This window comes from Thunnus thynnus, chromosome 8, assembly GCF_963924715.1.
Source record: "Thunnus thynnus chromosome 8, fThuThy2.1, whole genome shotgun sequence".
In the NCBI taxonomy this organism is placed as follows: domain Eukaryota; kingdom Metazoa; phylum Chordata; class Actinopteri; order Scombriformes; family Scombridae; genus Thunnus; species Thunnus thynnus.
Window position 1 is genome coordinate 29,498,370 of NC_089524.1, and position 17,187 is coordinate 29,515,556.

At 38.8% G+C, this 17,187-nt stretch overlaps 1 protein-coding gene across 1 annotated transcript; it reads left to right on the forward strand.

The window, feature by feature from the left end:
- The first annotated feature begins 94 nt into the window (after positions 1-94).
- lrrc8c (leucine rich repeat containing 8 VRAC subunit C) lies at positions 95-16,063 on the forward strand. The gene is made up of 5 exons (XM_067597869.1): positions 95-808; positions 968-1,039; positions 4,787-4,946; positions 9,820-9,962; positions 12,290-16,063. Exons 4-5 carry the CDS (start codon positions 9,825-9,827, stop codon positions 14,528-14,530), a joined length of 2,379 nt encoding a protein of 792 aa, XP_067453970.1. The 5' UTR covers positions 95-808; positions 968-1,039; positions 4,787-4,946; positions 9,820-9,824; the 3' UTR covers positions 14,531-16,063.
- The last annotated feature ends 1,124 nt before the right edge of the window (positions 16,064-17,187 follow it).

Below are 17,187 nucleotides of genomic sequence, written 5' to 3' on the forward strand. Positions count from 1 at the left end.
TTTCATCCTAGTACATTAAACAACACCGCAGTCACATGACGGAACAATGTGTGTTGCTTTCTACGTAGTAAGCGTGAAGGCAGCACTGTCCCGCACCGGATGGGCCATCTGTGCAGTGATGTCACGCATCTTCGACAAAGCTCTGTAGGTTTAGGAATTATGACTCAGATAAGTCACTTCCTTTGTTTTTTGTGTTTCTATCCAGCAAGGCCAGTTTCATTCTTACTCACTGTTACTATCACCGGAGGTCCACTGATACATTTATAATGTCAAAACCAGGCAAAGATCATATGCGCAGTGAAATACCTTAGGTACCTTAGGTCCGGGCTCAAATTACAATAAAGTCAGTTAAAACAAATTTATAAAAGAGCTATTAAAATTGAGAACAATCTATACACTAAATAAGTTGTAAAAGTAAAATAAAATGTAGACTATATACTATACACAGAATTGTATGTTGCCTGTCGCAGTTTGTGCTGCTGTTCCGACAGATGCCAGGCATGTTTTGAAGGATGCTAAGGTAAAATACTGACCTGAATAATTGTGATATGTTTCCTATTTTTGTCACTTATGGTGGCACCAGCAGCTGCCAGACATACCAACACAGAGGAATCTGTTTGGCATCTGCCAGCGAGATGCCACGATTGCAAGATGCCAAACAGGTTTTGAAGGATGCCTTTCTAAACAAACCGACCTGAGTGAGTGACTGTGATAGGCCCATGAAATGCCACCAAAGTTGTTGCTGTGGCGGTGCTGTCGGACAACACTAGATATCTGTTTGGGAGGATATAGGCTACTGCTCTTAAAGGTATACTATGCAGGATTTTTCTAGAAAACAATGTATAGACTCATACAAAAGTAATCCCTATCATTCATCACTTATGACCCACTAGAAGTGTGTGGCAATGTGTTTATCTGCAAAGACTGACCCCTGCATGTATTTTCTTATTATTTTTGCTGTGTCCAGGACTCTTCTGGGCGTCAACTTTTGAGCAGTGGGTGTGTAGCCCCCAGCCAATAACAGCGTGCAGGGTGTGAGGTCAGTACATAGTGACCAGGTTACATTGCTGTGTTTTTATTTGATTCACTGTTGGTCCTGCTTCTCCTTCTCTCTCCTCTGCTGTGTACAGAGTGCTGCTTTGTGCTGATCCTCTGCTGTGTCGGTTTGACCAACACACACACACACACACACACACATGCAGAGCAGTGAGTGGGTGTGTTAATTTGTGCTTTAGAATGTAACCACTGTGAAACATTCAGAAAATAACGTTTAATTACTCTGATTCACGGTTTTGTCCTCACCAGCACCACTCGCTCTCTTCATTCAGCACCTAGCACCACCTATTGTTTATTTTGTATAACACCACTATTATTTTACTCAATCTTGAAGCAAACCTATAGCACCACCTATTGGTTATTTTAAATTCATACATTTAGAAATATACAAACACTTTTTGGCAATAGTAGGCTAAGGGCAAAAGAAAGCAACTAACATAATTGCACAATGTAGGGCCATTTCAAAGCTTAAAAAGGATAGACTACTCCTGCTACACCTTTGTGACAATATCAACAAAAACTGAAACTGTATAAGTTTGGAGAAGTAGAATTTATGGCAGAGCTGTTGTATTGGATTGCATTAGATTAGTTGTTCCTAATAAAGCACTTGGTGAGTGTATAATAGTTACTGGTTACTTTTCAGATTGAGATTTTCTATTTAAAAAAAACAATAGGATGAGATTATTGAATACAATTAATTTCCTGAGATCAAACCAGTGGCTGCCAACCTTTTCAGCTTGTGATGCCTTATAAAAAGCAATGTTTATTTGTCACGTTTCAGATGTCTTTTTTTAAAAGTTTTATTTTTAAAATGTCAATTATCAAAATAGTTGTGGTTAATTTTCTGTTGATCAGCAAATTGTTAATTGCAGCTTTAAATGTGTGTAACAGAATTAGTTTTTTTCTTCTGTCCTGTCCTCCCTAAACATCTCATGACCCCTCACATTTATCTTGTGACCCACACGAGGGGCTTGACCCCCAGGTTGGGAACCACTGGACTAAACTACCTAAACTGTTTGTAAAGTAGTTAAAACAAGCTCCACCTCGACCTACTGCAGCAGTCCAAATCAATACTTATACACACTTATTTGCTTTCTCATGATTTTCCAAATGAGTGCAATTCCAAAATTTGTCGAACTTGTTCATAATTCTGTGCTTATACTTGAGTAAGGTTTTGAATAAAGGACATTTTCTTGTAATGGAGTATTTTTACACACTAAAAATCACTGGGTTACAATTTGACTCAGTTTGGGTCAAGTTTGTTTTGACCCAGTTTCACTGATGTGTTTTTTAATTTTACTGTTGGGTTATTTACCCAAACTAAAGCTTGTTATAATCTACTCTACTCTTTTTAAACTCACACATATGTTATTGATTGTTAATAACTTGTGTATCTTTTGAATGTCATGTGCAAATTGTTTTCTACAATAAACAATACAGTTGTGAAAGTTTTTAGCTAAAGCTTGCTGAATGTAACACTGGGTCAAAATAACTGGGGTTAAGTTAACCCAAAGTTGTATTGGTGCTATATAGAGCCAAACTGGGTAAAAGTTTTAACCCGTAGCTAACATTGAGGACACTGAGGTCATGTCGTCGGTATTTTTTCTGGGTCATTAAAATTTTTTTAAATATATATATATTTCGTGAAATGTTAAATTAAAGTGATGAATTGCTAAAGTACTTAGTTGTATGGTGTGTTGTGAACAAAGGTTGGCATCATCTTGCATGCGTAACTTGTTACGTTATGTGACATACATAGAACAAGTTGCGCACATACAGTATGGTCCTGTCATTCTATTCACTTTGTGGGCAGGGGCGCTGTAACCTGCATACATGCAACACTTAGCTACTACAAGATCACTACTACTACAACACCATATTGGCTTTACCAATATGGTGTTGGTAATATGGATGACGTAAATCCTCTTAGATCATTTAACAACATTATTGAATGTCAATAATAAGGAGGGGCACTCTGGTTATACAGCCTGCCTATCTAAGCAAGATTGGTCAGTGCCATGAATGATAGGCATGGCTACAGCCTGGTTACAGCCCTCCATAGACTGTATTCCACCTGACCTACACACTCAAAACAAGTAACTACACCACATGAACAGAAGCAGCAACTGAGCAAGATCTGAGCTCACAAACTATTAATCTATATGCTTTCAAAACATGACATGTCCAAACTTTTGCACACAGAATCAATTACAAGCTTTTTCTGGAGCTTTGAAGAAACAATTAGCCTACCTTGCTGCAGTCACGCTGTCTGTTATCATCTACTTCAAAAGTAGCCCTTGCTGGGCCTTGCGTGAGGTTCATGGTGATGAAGGATCGCATCAGTATGTCCACAATAAATATGTTTGCATGTATGAGAGAGAAGTCAGTCTCTTCTGGGTCACTGTGTTGCTAAAGATTTTATAATGACGAGATTTCCTAATTCCTTTTGTTTTCTAATGCTGCGCCTTCATGTATCAATAATGCGAACATTGATCAATAATGAGAAATACCTCTTAAATCAGACATATTAGGCTTATGTATCTTTTCAACAGTTTTATACAACTTCCTTGGATCTGTGGAACATGTTAGTAATTTTTGTTGCAAAGAAATTTTGTTTGTAGTTTGTAATTGTAATTTTCCAAGTCAAAAATTTCCCAGCACCTCTTTCTTTCCTTGTATTGATGTTGCAAGCATCAAATTTAAAATCAATTATTTCTGTCCCTGCCTGGCTACTCCACACCCAAAAGGTAAGCAGTGTTCTTGGCTCCAAAAAGCTAAGCTAACTGATTAATCAATGCTAATTCATTGCTTATGTCCCCACCGTGACATCACCAAGGGCAATGATTCTGAACAGCTTGTTTAGGCCCCGATAAGACCGAGCGCTTTTTAGCAGCCTGGTGCAGCTTTTAGTTATTGTTTTCAATAAGTGAAGTTATTTGCTCACTGCTTTTCCGCTCTATGCACCTCACGTTTTTGCTGGAGTGCCCTGAACGCCTCGAGTTGAAAAAACTTCAACTCAGAGCAGAAAAGCGCCCAATGTCATTGGCGTTTTTTCCCATTGTTCAATCAGATGATTTGAGAATTACTTCACAGCAAAATTACAGCTAGGCTAAGGACAGGTAACGGTGGTTGCCTAGCAACAATTTAAAAAAGATGCAGTAAGCTGCTCATTTTAAAATTGTAGGCTTCAATAAAAAAGGCAATATGGTGCATCTCATGTTTTGCAACCTGTAAAAAGCGCTCTGTTTGATTGGGGCCCTAGGCTTGTTAATCTGAAGACTTCAAACCCTGGTCAAACGCCAAGGAGTTCCGCATTTATATAATTTCCCCCAGTGCCTCAATAATATTTCAGCCTGACAGATCCATACAAAGACTAGATGAAATCCATTTCCTAAGTGATCATTATTATTCTCAAAATGCATTAAAGTCGCCTTCAAAAATGTTCTCTGGGGGGGCATGCCGCCACCCCCCCCCCCCCCCCCCGCCCCGCCCCCCCACCGGTGGGGCTAGAACTCATGACCTCAGTGTTTTTAAAATCCTGGCTACGGCCCTGTTCACTAGGTTGAAAAGGCAAATCCTGAATTATTAATTAAGTATAAACGAAAGATATTGTCGTTGTTGTTTCTGTTAGTATTATTAGCCGGGTACAGCTGCAGTTTTGGCCTCCCCCTCAGCTGTCTCATAAACAACATAGATCACAACAATAAAGTCTGTGCTCGGGTTTCTTCAGAAGTCCACGCCCCGCTGGCGTACAGTACATGCCTGCATGGTCTGGCCGGAGATTCAGGAAGGTTGACGGTCAGAGAAGAAGGACCTCCGCACATCATGATCCGAAATCTCACCGCATGAAAACCGACTGATCTTCCAACTCCAGCTCTCATCTAAAGAAGGTAAATCACTGTTATGATCTTGACATTATAGAGAGCATATTGGTCCGGCGTATAGAGCACAATAGCGTAATATGCAGTCAGCGGAGCGTCTCAGCAACTATTTTACGCTGAGATCACCGTTAGTTTACCTTCTATATACACAGTCATCCGTGAATACGTGTATATTAATATATTAACACGTAGAGGAGCCTTAAAGTCGCCTTCAAAGCGTTCAACTCTCAGCCGTGGCATCCCTAAATTTACCCTCAATATTTAAAAGGGGGAACTGAAGCCTCTAACCAGATGACTTAATTGATGGTTTGTGCTGATCACAGGATGAATCACACCTCTTCTGACCGTATTAGCACTTTTTACTTGAGCTTCCGTTTTACAATAAAGTCTGCAAAAGTGTGCCTCATTAATAACATTTCTGCAATGCGGGTAGTTTTTTTTCCATATCCTTAACGAGACTTGACTTTCTGTGCGCCTGGGGCTGGGTGTGTTCCAAACATGTCTGTTTTTGGATATCTGGGATTCAGACAAATTTCCTGTCAGGAAGGGACAAGGATATGGCCCGGTCAGCTCAACTCAATGGCTGACTCATCCAGTGGAACACACAGGATTTTTCCAAGTGCTTAATACAAACTGTAGGCTTCAGATACTGGCTCAAAAGCCTCTTTAAACCACTTTTCTCTGTTTTATTTATTTTATTTTTTACATTAATGCATCCTATTATTATATTTTTTAAAGGGTTGTGTTATTCAGACTGTTATTTGTCACCTCCTACTAGCCCGGCAAATAGTTTTAAGATATCTGTGTCTGAAATCTCTACCCTCAAGTTAATACAGTGTTTGTGTTACAGCATTGAAAAATTAGTTCTAAAGAATTCAATAGCAACATCTCTTTCCATAATTAATAACCCTGTAACGCTGGACAATCCACAGAACACCAGTGGTGGAAGAAGTATTCAGATCATTTATCTGCACTGAAAATGTTATTTAGTTCAGAAATATCATCTAAGTGTACTTAAAGTATAAGAAGTAAAAGTACACATAGCGCTGAATAGCATTGTATTGTTGGATTATTATTACTGACGATGGCTGCTACGAATGATGATTTTCATTATTGATGAATCTTCTGATTATTTTCTCAATCAAACATTTAGTCTGTAGAATGTCAGAAAATAGTGAAAATTGTCTCAGTTTCCTGGAGTCCAAGATGATGTCTTCAAAATCTTGTTTTGTCCAACCAGCTGTCATTTGGAGAACCAGTGAATGTCTGGTGTTTTTGCTTGAAAAGTGACTTAAACAATTGATCAATTATCAAAATAGCTGCATGAATTTTCTTTAGATCAATTAATTGATTAGTTGACTATTCATTTTACCTCCATGCATTACCACATAAGCAGCATTTTAATGAGGATGGTGCTACATGAAAAGCTGGTTGAAGGTAGCATTGGGTAGTCTCAACTACAGATTTTACAAGCCAGAGCTTCCCAACCCCTGGCCTGCGGACCGGTACTGGGCCTTGGGAAATTTGGCAAAGGGCCATGAGCAAATATGTGATTTGATATATATGATTAAAAAAATAGAAAAATTATTACATAACTTTATAGGATATTCTTACAGGTAATAACACCCCCAACAACAATATACAGATTTTGATCAGATCACAAGGTAACCAGTCATCACCACCTTTCAGCATTGAGCAGTACATGAACTCTGTGTGAGGACACTACCTGAGTGTTGCTGAGAGGTCACGAAATTGTCGACAAAAACAACAACAGTGCAAAAAAAGTTGGAAACCTCTGTTATAAAATGATGACATGTTTCAATCTTAATCTGTAAAGGAACTATAGCTGCCAGATAAGTGTAGGGGAATAAGAAGTACAACATTACACTCTGCAATGTAGTGGAATAGAAGTATAAAGTAGCACAAAAAGTTGGAATACTCAAGTCAAGAACAAAATACCTCAAAATTGTACCTTTACACCACAGCAGAACTCACGGTCATGGTTCCAGTGTAAATTGTCCACAGCTACAGATTATCCAGAGTAATAGGGATGTCATTTCTAAAGACAGATGTTTCTGTTGAAATTTTTTAAAATTTACAAAACATTTTTCACAGCAAAATTCCACTGAGAAAGATATCTCAAAACCTCAGCAATCTACATGACTAGTGACAACTGGAGCTAAGTGAGAAAAATGTTGTTTTGTACTTTGTCCGAACCGACCCTTTAAAGTCAACCATCAGTAGACAGTTCAATGTAAACAGTTTCTCTCCGTCCTTCCTGTTGTTATGACACTGGTATGGAAGAATTGTGCAAAAAACGTAATTGAACTATCAAAAATAGGATCTCCTTAAAAATCCCTCGGCTTTTAGTAGCCTATTCAACAATATCTACAGTTAAATTCATGAATAATGAACTCACGTTTGAGTGTAGAGGAATTCAGCTATTGACAACTGTGGAACTGCACATGATAAAACACTGTATAATATGGTCTGGCACCTTTTAGATTATTCATTATACCAGCTTACACTTTTAGACACACAGCCTACGTTAGCATGTGGAGAGTTTCAAGATGTTTTACCATGCTGCTATGTTGTTTTTTTTATTTTTCTGTAATTTTCATTTTTTCCACCAACATGTTAACAACATAGGTTTATTTAGACATGGTAAATTAATTCCACACTGAGATGTTTCACTACAAAAATCACCAGTGCTTATACAGAATGTTCAGTGAGTAGATTTTTTTCAGTTTGAATGACGCTGCAACCTACTGCCTGACAGATACTGGAAACATTATACATGCCGCTGTAGTAAGCACTTTACAGAAGGTGACCACAGCAAGAGGGAGTAGAAAGCAACATCAGGAATCTTACTGCTGTTAACAAAGTCAAAGGTTTGTTACAGTCTCTCTGAAGAGATTAATAGCTGGAAGATCTGGTTTGATTTAATTTTGTCAGTCAGCGTGCTTCATTAATAACAAGGTGTGAAGCTTCTTTACACATAAGAGGACTTCTTGGACTATGACGTTAATGTCTAAACAACTGTCACAAGCTCTACAAAATGAGCAATTCATTTAGCCTTTTGCAGGCACTGGCTTTTAAATAATTACATTTGTAAGGTGCATTTGTATAATGTTGGAGCTCCAGTAAAGAGGAGCGGTGCACTTTGTAGAGACATGGAGATTCTGCATTTTCTCTTCGGGGTTCACAGCTCACATGTTTACATGGTGATGTTTAGCAGGTAGCCTACAGTATAATCTTTATAATGTTTAGCATGTTGGGAATGTCTTTAGTTTTGCAGGTATTAGGTCATAAACCAAAGTACTGGACAAATTCAAATTTTGATAATGATAATGGTGCTAGATGAAAAGTTGAGGGATCACCAATGTTATTACAATTCATCCTGAGGGGGACATGAATGTGTGTACCAAAGTCATGGCAATCCATCCAATAGTTGTTGAGCTAGAGGAACAGTCAGGTTAACCAAAGTCATTAGAATACATAACAAGAGGAACTTCACTGATTTTACAGGTTTTGGGCTGTATTACTCATATATAATAAAAGTTGTATAAAGCCTTTCTTGGCTCCAGACGGAGCCGCGTGAACCTGATAAAGTGCCTCAAGTGATGTCACTTGACTCAGCGTCAGTTGGGGCTGAAGACTACAAGTTTGAAATTAGAGAAATGGAGAAAATCTGGGTGTTTGGAGATAGACAGAAGTGAGGTTACAAGACCTTTGTAACCTACTCCTCTTCTCTTGAAGCTAGTGGCTGGAGGCTGCATTAGCCACTACTAGCATAACAGACTTGAATCTCTGACTGAACTGTTGGCGATTGAATTGCATTGTGGGTAATGTAGGTGCCAGGTTTGACGAGGAAGAGGAATGCATGGAATAAAAAAGATATCTCTGTTTCTGCTGCATTGATTTTTATCTGTTTTTTTTTAAAACTGTCCATCATGAGTCTGACACGATGGAGACCTAAGAGTGACCCTAGACACCCTGCAAAGGAAGCTCCTTTTGGATAATTGTATCTGCAATCTCAACCTTTCAGAAAGGGAATAGTGATTTGGTGCTTTGTCTTGTGGTCTAAGGGTACTGTAGGCTAAGTGTACAAGATGCATGTACTGTATGTCCATATTTATACTCATGATGTATGAGCTCAGGTATGAGATAAACTGGGAATCTAACTGTTACTGTAAGTGTTTTGATGTACGTAGGTTTGGTTTATAGAAATCTTTTAGACATATTATCACTTTGAGGATGATGTGGCGAACATGTTAGCAAATGGTTTCTTTTATACACAATGAGCACACATAAAGTAACATTAGCATTCATTAGTCATGTCTCTGGCCAATAGTCACTCTCCTTTTAGCTCTGTTTTGGTCTTCATCAACTTCCAAGGCAAATATCTGGCACTGCTTAATGCTCCAATATGTTCACCGGCTAGTTGCTAACTTTGTCTGTCATTTGGTTCTGGGCAGTGGGTGTATGGGTGAGTGGGTTTATCAGAGCTTTTTCACTATAAACAGCTGCCTGCTGCTGGTGGAAATGACGCTATTTAGAGCAGGGAGAAAGGTTATGTGAGCTATAAACCAAAACAATGAGCTGAAACACACTCCTTAGAGCTGAGGGAAACTACAGAGTTGGATGATATTTTTATGTGGGTCTGTCTGTATGAGTGACACCTTTCACATTACACACAAACGTTTGACCCAGTGTTCATATAAAAATATCAATTAGTGCAGCTTTAAGGCACTAGAATATAATAGATTTGACACTAGAATAGATTTGACTGAGAATTAAATACAAATGTCATGATTTCATCCCTCAATGGCTAAATAATTCCGCTAAACATGTGGCCTAATTTTCCATTTTGTTGTAACAGGCATCATGATTCCTGTGATGGAATTCCGGCAGTTCTCTGAGCAGCAGCCAGCGTTCAGAGTCCTGAAGCCGTGGTGGGATGTGTTCACCGACTATCTGTCTGTAATCATGCTCATGATTGGTGTCTTTGGATGCACTCTTCAGGTCAGTAACACTGCTCTGTTCATAATGTTTTGTAATGGTTTACAGTGTTTCTGTGTCCACTCTTCAGCGTCTCTTTGAGAAATAAGGAGAACTGTAACGCATGCTAATGTAACATGAGTTTGAACTGCAACATGTTTATGAGATAAAATCAGCTGCTCTACTATTTTTTCATCAAGTCTAGAGTAATTTAATTCACTTGAGGAAGCCCATACGCTCACTGATGGAACATTACTGCCCTGCCTACCATTGGCCGCAGCCCAGAACCACTAATTCCCTGCTTTTACAGCCTGGACTGTGTGCAGCAAAGGAAGCATTCAGCCCATCAGGAGTTTACCAGTGGAAACATTTACCCACCCAGCCCCTTTTAGTAAACATAAGATTCCAAACTCCAGTGGCCTGACACTTGACTTCTTTCTCCGTGTGGACCAGGGTTTTTGGCTGCTCTACAGCTCTGTAGTGTAAATTCAGGATATTATACCAAAACATTTTGAGAAACCTATTAACAGGATATTTTATCTGGGTGGGACCAAAGCCATTGTTTCCTACCCACAGAATAACATTGTTTGACATGGATCTTATAAGTAAATTCAATGGACAATTAATTATGTAGCCAAGTTTACATAATACGTCAGAGCACTATCAACATGCCATTCTGTGGAATTACTTCATGGCCTGACACAATAATCCCTGCATTTAGAGTAAGAGGGAGAAATTCAGAGAGACGTAGTTTGTAAAACTCTGCAGATCAGCTCTTCAGAGGCCTCAGCAGACCTGACTTTGCATTTTAATCTGTGATCTGCTGCAGCACAACTGCATTGCCCTTACTATAGTTTAATGTCATTTGCCTTTGCTTCATTTTGTACTCACTGTTCATCAATGTATTTTGCTTTATATTGTCATATCACAGTATAATGTCCTGAGTATCAGGCAGCTAAACAGAGTGCATGAATTGTTTCTCCTTCAGGCCTGCCACCATTGAGTTAAAGTGCCCATTTCCTGTTATTTGCCTTGTACTGTGAGGCAGCTGTTTTTAGCTGTTAACATTACAAAATAAACAGGCAACTGTTGTTTACTGATGACAACATATTCAGTATGTTTACAGTATATGCACTCAGAGTAATCAGGTTACGCAGATAATCACAGAATGTTGTTACATTCACTGTACAGTAATAAATTGGTTATTATACATGCAGCTGGTCAATAAACAGATTGCTCTCCTGCCCCTGAACCTATTTTGAAAGCATGGCTTACTAATTTTACCTGTTGCAATATGCGGCTTCCTGATTTTTTTTTATTTTGCGTGTGTGTGTGTTTGTATGTATTGTAGGACTGATGATGCAGTCAGAGAAGGACAGAGCTCTTACAGAGCAGCATATAGTCAAATGTTCAGTGGGGGAAAATGGATTTAGACTTCTAGAGGCTACTTTGTGTTAGTTTCGGTTTTAGTTTGACCTTTAATGGAACTATTTTAATGACCCAGGAAGTCCAGTTTGAGTAGTAGATCCATGAGTTTGAAGAATTATCAGATGCCAAAACACTGGACAGCGTTTTATAACATGAAGAAGGATTTCACTTCTCTGGAAAGTTATCATGTGGGTGGCTATGGCTCAGAGGTAGAGCGAGTCATCTACTAATCTGAAGATCGGTGGTTTGATCCCCAGCTCCTCTAGTCTGCATGTCAAAGTGTCTTTGGACAAGATACTGAACCCCAAATTGCTCCTGAAGGCTGTGCCATCGGTGTGTGAGTGTGTGTATAAATGATTAGGAACTCCTCCTGATGAGCAGGTTGGGACCTTGCATGGCAACCTCTGCCATCAATGTATGAATGTGTGTGCGAATAGGTGAATGTGGCATGTAGTGTAAAAGCACTTTGAGTGGTCAGAAGACTAGAAAGGTGATATATAAATGCAGACCATTTACCATTTATCTATCAATTGTGAGGTTAACAGTAGAAATACAACGTTCATAATACAAAGTGATCTACCAGGAATGCACATTTTGGATATATTTGATTGGCCAACACAGCGTTTTGCTGGTTAAGGCGCACTGCGTTCTGGCAAAACCTCAACCTTTGCACTGGCACCACTGCTGCATCGTTAGAGTGGTTTCATTGAATGATGCGCCGGCTTCAAGCAGAGTTATTGTCGGACTAAACGTGGCCTAATCCCTTGTTGTTTTCATGACATTTACAAATCAGTTTACTGGAGAAACCTGACTGTATCCCAGTAACTTAAGTGCATATAAACACTGATTGTTGTCTCTGAATGTCTGAACATCTCTTTTAAGTAATTATGCTAATCTCTCTCTTTTTTCACATTTTGTTTTAGGTAATGCAAGACAAAATCATATGCCTTCCTCAGAGAACATCAGTGAACACAAGTGAAGTGGAAGCGACGTCATTGTTACACCTACCACCCAATACTTCAGCCGTACCAAGAGAAATGAAGGGCCTGAAAACCAACCTGGATCTTCAACAGTACAGTTTCATAAATCAGATGTGTTATGAGATGGCTCTGCATTGGTATGCCAAGTACTTTCCTTATTTGGTTCTTATACACACTCTAGTTTTCATGGTGTGTAGCAACTTCTGGTTCAAATTTCCTGGCTCGAGCTCTAAAATAGAGCATTTTATCTCCATGCTTGGCAAGTGCTTTGACTCTCCATGGACCACACGAGCTTTATCAGAGGTTTCTGGGGAAAATCCTGAAGAAAAAGACCATAAAAAGAGTGGCACTTCTAGATCCAATATTGCTGTGTCTCCTGGGGAAGGCAGTTTGGAGAAGACACAGTCCCTCCGGTCTATTCCGGAAAAGATTGTAGTTGACAAGCCATCAGCAAGTGCTCTTGATAAAAAAGAGGGGGAACAAGCTAAAGCTCTTTTTGAAAAAGTAAAGAAGTTCCGTTTGCATGTTGAGGAGGGAGACATCCTCTATATCATGTATGTTCGCCAGACAGTTTTCAAGGTGTTTAAATTCCTCTTGATCATTGGGTATAATAGTGCTCTAGTGAATCAAGTGAGGAATAGAGTACTTTGTGAAGTTGAGATACAGAACATGACAGGCTATAAAGACTTTCAATGTAATCACACCATGGCTCATCTGTTTTCCAAGCTTTCTTACTGTTACCTGTGTTTAGTTGCTGTCTATGGATTTACGAGCCTTTATACCTCCTACTGGCTGTTTTACCGTTCACTGAAAGAATACTCCTTTGAGTATGTGCGGCAAGAAACAGGCATCAATGACATCCCGGACGTCAAGAACGACTTTGCTTTCATGCTACACATGATTGATCAGTATGACCCACTGTATTCAAAAAGATTTGCAGTTTTTCTATCCGAGGTCAGTGAAAACAAACTGAAACAGCTCAACCTAAACCACGATTGGACTGCAGACAAATTGCGTCAGCGACTCCAGACTAATGCCAACAACAGACTTGAACTTCAGCTGTTCATGCTCCCTGGGTTACCGGACACTGTCTTTGAGTTGACGGAGCTCCAGTCGCTCAAGCTCGAAATCATCAACAATGTCACCATCCCTGCCTCAATCTCTCAGCTGGAAGACCTTCAGGAGCTGTCTCTTTACCAATGCTCTTTAAAGTTGCACACAACAGCTACCTCCTTCCTCAAAGAGAACCTTAAAGTGCTTCGCGTGAAATTTGATGATAGCAGAGAATTTCCGAACTGGATGTACGGCCTGCGAAACTTAGAGGAGCTCTGTCTCACCGGATCACTATGCCCTGATGCCTCCAAGAATATAGTTCTTGAGTCATTGCGGGAGATGAAGTGTTTGAAAACTCTCTCCCTCAAGAGTAATTTGACCAAGATACCACAGTCTATAGTGGATGTTTCCAGCCATCTGCAGCGGCTGTACTTACACAATGATGGCACTAAGCTAGTAATGCTCAACAACCTGAAAAAGATGACCAATCTGACAGAGCTGGAGCTAGTACGCTGTGATCTGGAACGTATTCCACATGCAATCTTCAGCCTCACGAACCTGCAGGAGCTTGACCTGAAAGAAAACAACCTTCGCTCTATAGAGGAGATAATCAGCTTCCAGCATCTTCGAAAACTTACTTGCCTTAAACTTTGGTACAATGGCGTCATGTATATCCCAGAGCATATCAAAAAGCTCGGCAGCCTAGAGCGCCTCTACTTCAGCCACAACAAGATCGAGATATTGCCTTCGCACCTGTTCTTGTGCAACAAGCTGCGCTACCTGGACATGTCCAACAATGACATCCGATTCATCCCTCCAGAAATTGGAGTTCTTCAGAGTTTACAATATTTCTCTGTCACCTGTAACAAAATTGAAAATCTGCCCGATGAGCTCTTCTTTTGCAAGAAGCTCAAAACACTAAAGCTTGGCAAGAATTCGCTGTCCATCTTGTCACCAAAGATTTCCTACCTAGTTCATCTGACACACTTGGAGCTCAAAGGCAACCACTTTGAGGTCCTGCCACAAGAGCTTGGTTGCTGTCGTGCTTTGAAGCGCAGTGGCCTTTCAGTGGAAGACACATTGTTTGAAACTCTGCCTTCAGATGTCAGGGACCAAATGAAGGCTGAGTGAGACGCCTTATTGTAGCCACAGTGCCTGCTGTTTATTCTGTCTACCCATTCAGAGCATTTATTTTGTATTAACTCATTATCACATGTATGTATTACTGATAAGAAAATTTTTGTTCAGAATTATTATTTTTTTAAAGTTTTCCTTTCGGAGGGAAAAATTACTTTTCATATACTGTCACATAGAGTGTGACTGCACTTAATGACAGGGGTGATGTTCTGTTGTTATTAACTTATGTCATATTATTTGACCACAATACATTCTTAAAGGAATAGTTCAACATTTTGGGAAATGCACTTATCTGCTCTCTTATCAAGAGTTAGCTGAGAAGATTAATATCAATCACATATCTGACAGTTATGTTTGAAGCTAGAGCCAACAGATGATTAGCATAGCATAGCTTAGCTTAGCTTAGCTTGGCAAAAAGACTGGAAGCAGGGGAAAAAGCTAGCTTGGCTCTCTCCAAAAGCAAAAGAAATCCATTTACCATCACCACTGAAGCTCACTAATTATAGCCCCCTGTGGAGTTTTCTTGTAAACAAACAAAAGTTATGTTCACATTGAGTGTTACTCATCAAAATACACTGTTTGTATCCTTGATGTGTAACTAAAGTGTTGAATGCAACCTCATCAAACATTTGCAAAGTCTATTTTTAAAAGTAATTTAAATCCTGCATTGTTTACATCCATGTTTACTAGCTTGCAGTCTTCTTCTTCCCTGCCTTTGTTGGCACATTGCTGTGTTTCGTTACACATTACAGCCACCTGTGGATCAGTGGAATAGTGTCAAACCACTGTCAGGAACATGTATTAAGTCACTCACACACATGCATAAGACAAACAAAATGGGAACCACTCATAAAAAAAACTTGCTCCACCGCTAATCACAATTCAGGAACTCCACCGGGTACCTTTAACATCTTGTATCTTGTTTATTTAATCCATAAAAAAAACTAAATATAAAAACACCAAGTTGCTATTTTAATGGGAGTTGCATCCTTGATTTCTTGGCCAGGTACAGTCACTTCCTTGGGGCTTTTAATTAGGGAGCTTTAGAGGTGGTTGTGGATTTTTTTAAGCTTTGGACAGAGCCAGGCAAGCTGTTTCCCTCTGCTTCCAGTCTTTATGCTAAGCTAAGCTAACTGTCTCCTAGCCATAGCTTCATTTTTAGTATACAGGCATGACAGTGGTATTGATCTTCTCATCTAACTCTTGGTAAGAAAGCAAATAAGCATATTTTCCCAGAATGTGAAATATTTCTTTTAAGCATATTTCCTGTCACTGCTACATAGACTGACCTTGATCTCTTGACCTAACTTAAGTCTCAGCCAGTAGCCCAATGCTCTATATGTATTTTATGTTGCCCTGATAAAATATTTTATTTTGTACAAGAGACTGTTAGTTCTCATGACTGCAGCAGAGGAAATACAAAAAAACGGATATAGCTTACATAAGTACATGTAATACCTTGATTAAAAAAATGTGTATTATAGAAAGACTCATTTTAAAGTGCATTAAACATAAAGGATTGTGTCATACTGGTCTGGTTTTTCGGCTCTTGGCATACAAAAGAAGTCTGCAGCATATGTCAAAAGATGTATTTGTATTAACAGTATTTTTATGTTTTTGACTAATAAAAATGGATTTATTTGTAAATGTCATTTCTTAGATTGGATTTCTCAGTACAAAGTCCTAACAGTACAAAAATCTACCACTGTAAAGACAAAAAGATTGAAAGAGTTGGACAAAGACTGGTTTTAGCCTTTTGTCATTGTTTGTTTGATTGGCCTAGTTATGCAGTGTAGTGAAAGCAAAAGTGCTGAACTGACACAACCTTTGCTTAAAAAAAAAGCTAATTCTATCTGTTGTATCATTTGATATCTGAAAGGCACTCTGTCCTATTCTCAACTGTGTTGTGGGATAAGACATTACCTGCTGGCTGGTGAGGATTAATATGCTAAAGAAGATTAGTCTATTATTATGCGTACATGAGGCACAGATGAAAAACTAAAGTGGGTTTGAAGTGTCTATGACAAAAGTTTTGAAAGTTACTAAGTGAAGAAGAGCTATTTTGGTACACCACATCATTTCCCCCTGAAATTTAAGAGATTGTGCCTGCAACGCAATCCTACATTAAATGAAGAATCTCAATATTTATTCACCAAACACATTAGTACAAGGAATTTGTTTTCAGTACAATATAATTGAAATTTAGAAATAAAAATAGAATTAGGTAACTTAGATAAAAATGAAAGATGAGAGAAATGTGTTATAGAACAATGCAAGCACATATGAACATGTGTTCATATACAATGTATATACAGCGTAATTTACAGGAGAAAATTCTGCTTAATATGTTTAATCTATTAAATTATTTATTGTTACAGGCAAAAAAGACAATGTACAGAGATCAACACCACTGTAAATGTACCACCTGTTGTTCCTAGGGTTGGAATGGATGTAGTGTGTATAGATACCAATAATTAAAAAAAAAAAGATTGTTTGAAGTAAGCTATTTATTAACATGTGTTTTACCTAAAAATTTACCATTGTGCAAGGAATGAAATGGGACACAGATTCAAATAAAGTTAGTTCATTAGTGCCCATAATGACAAAATATGTAAATGTTATATTTTAAAATATATTTAAGAATACTCTAC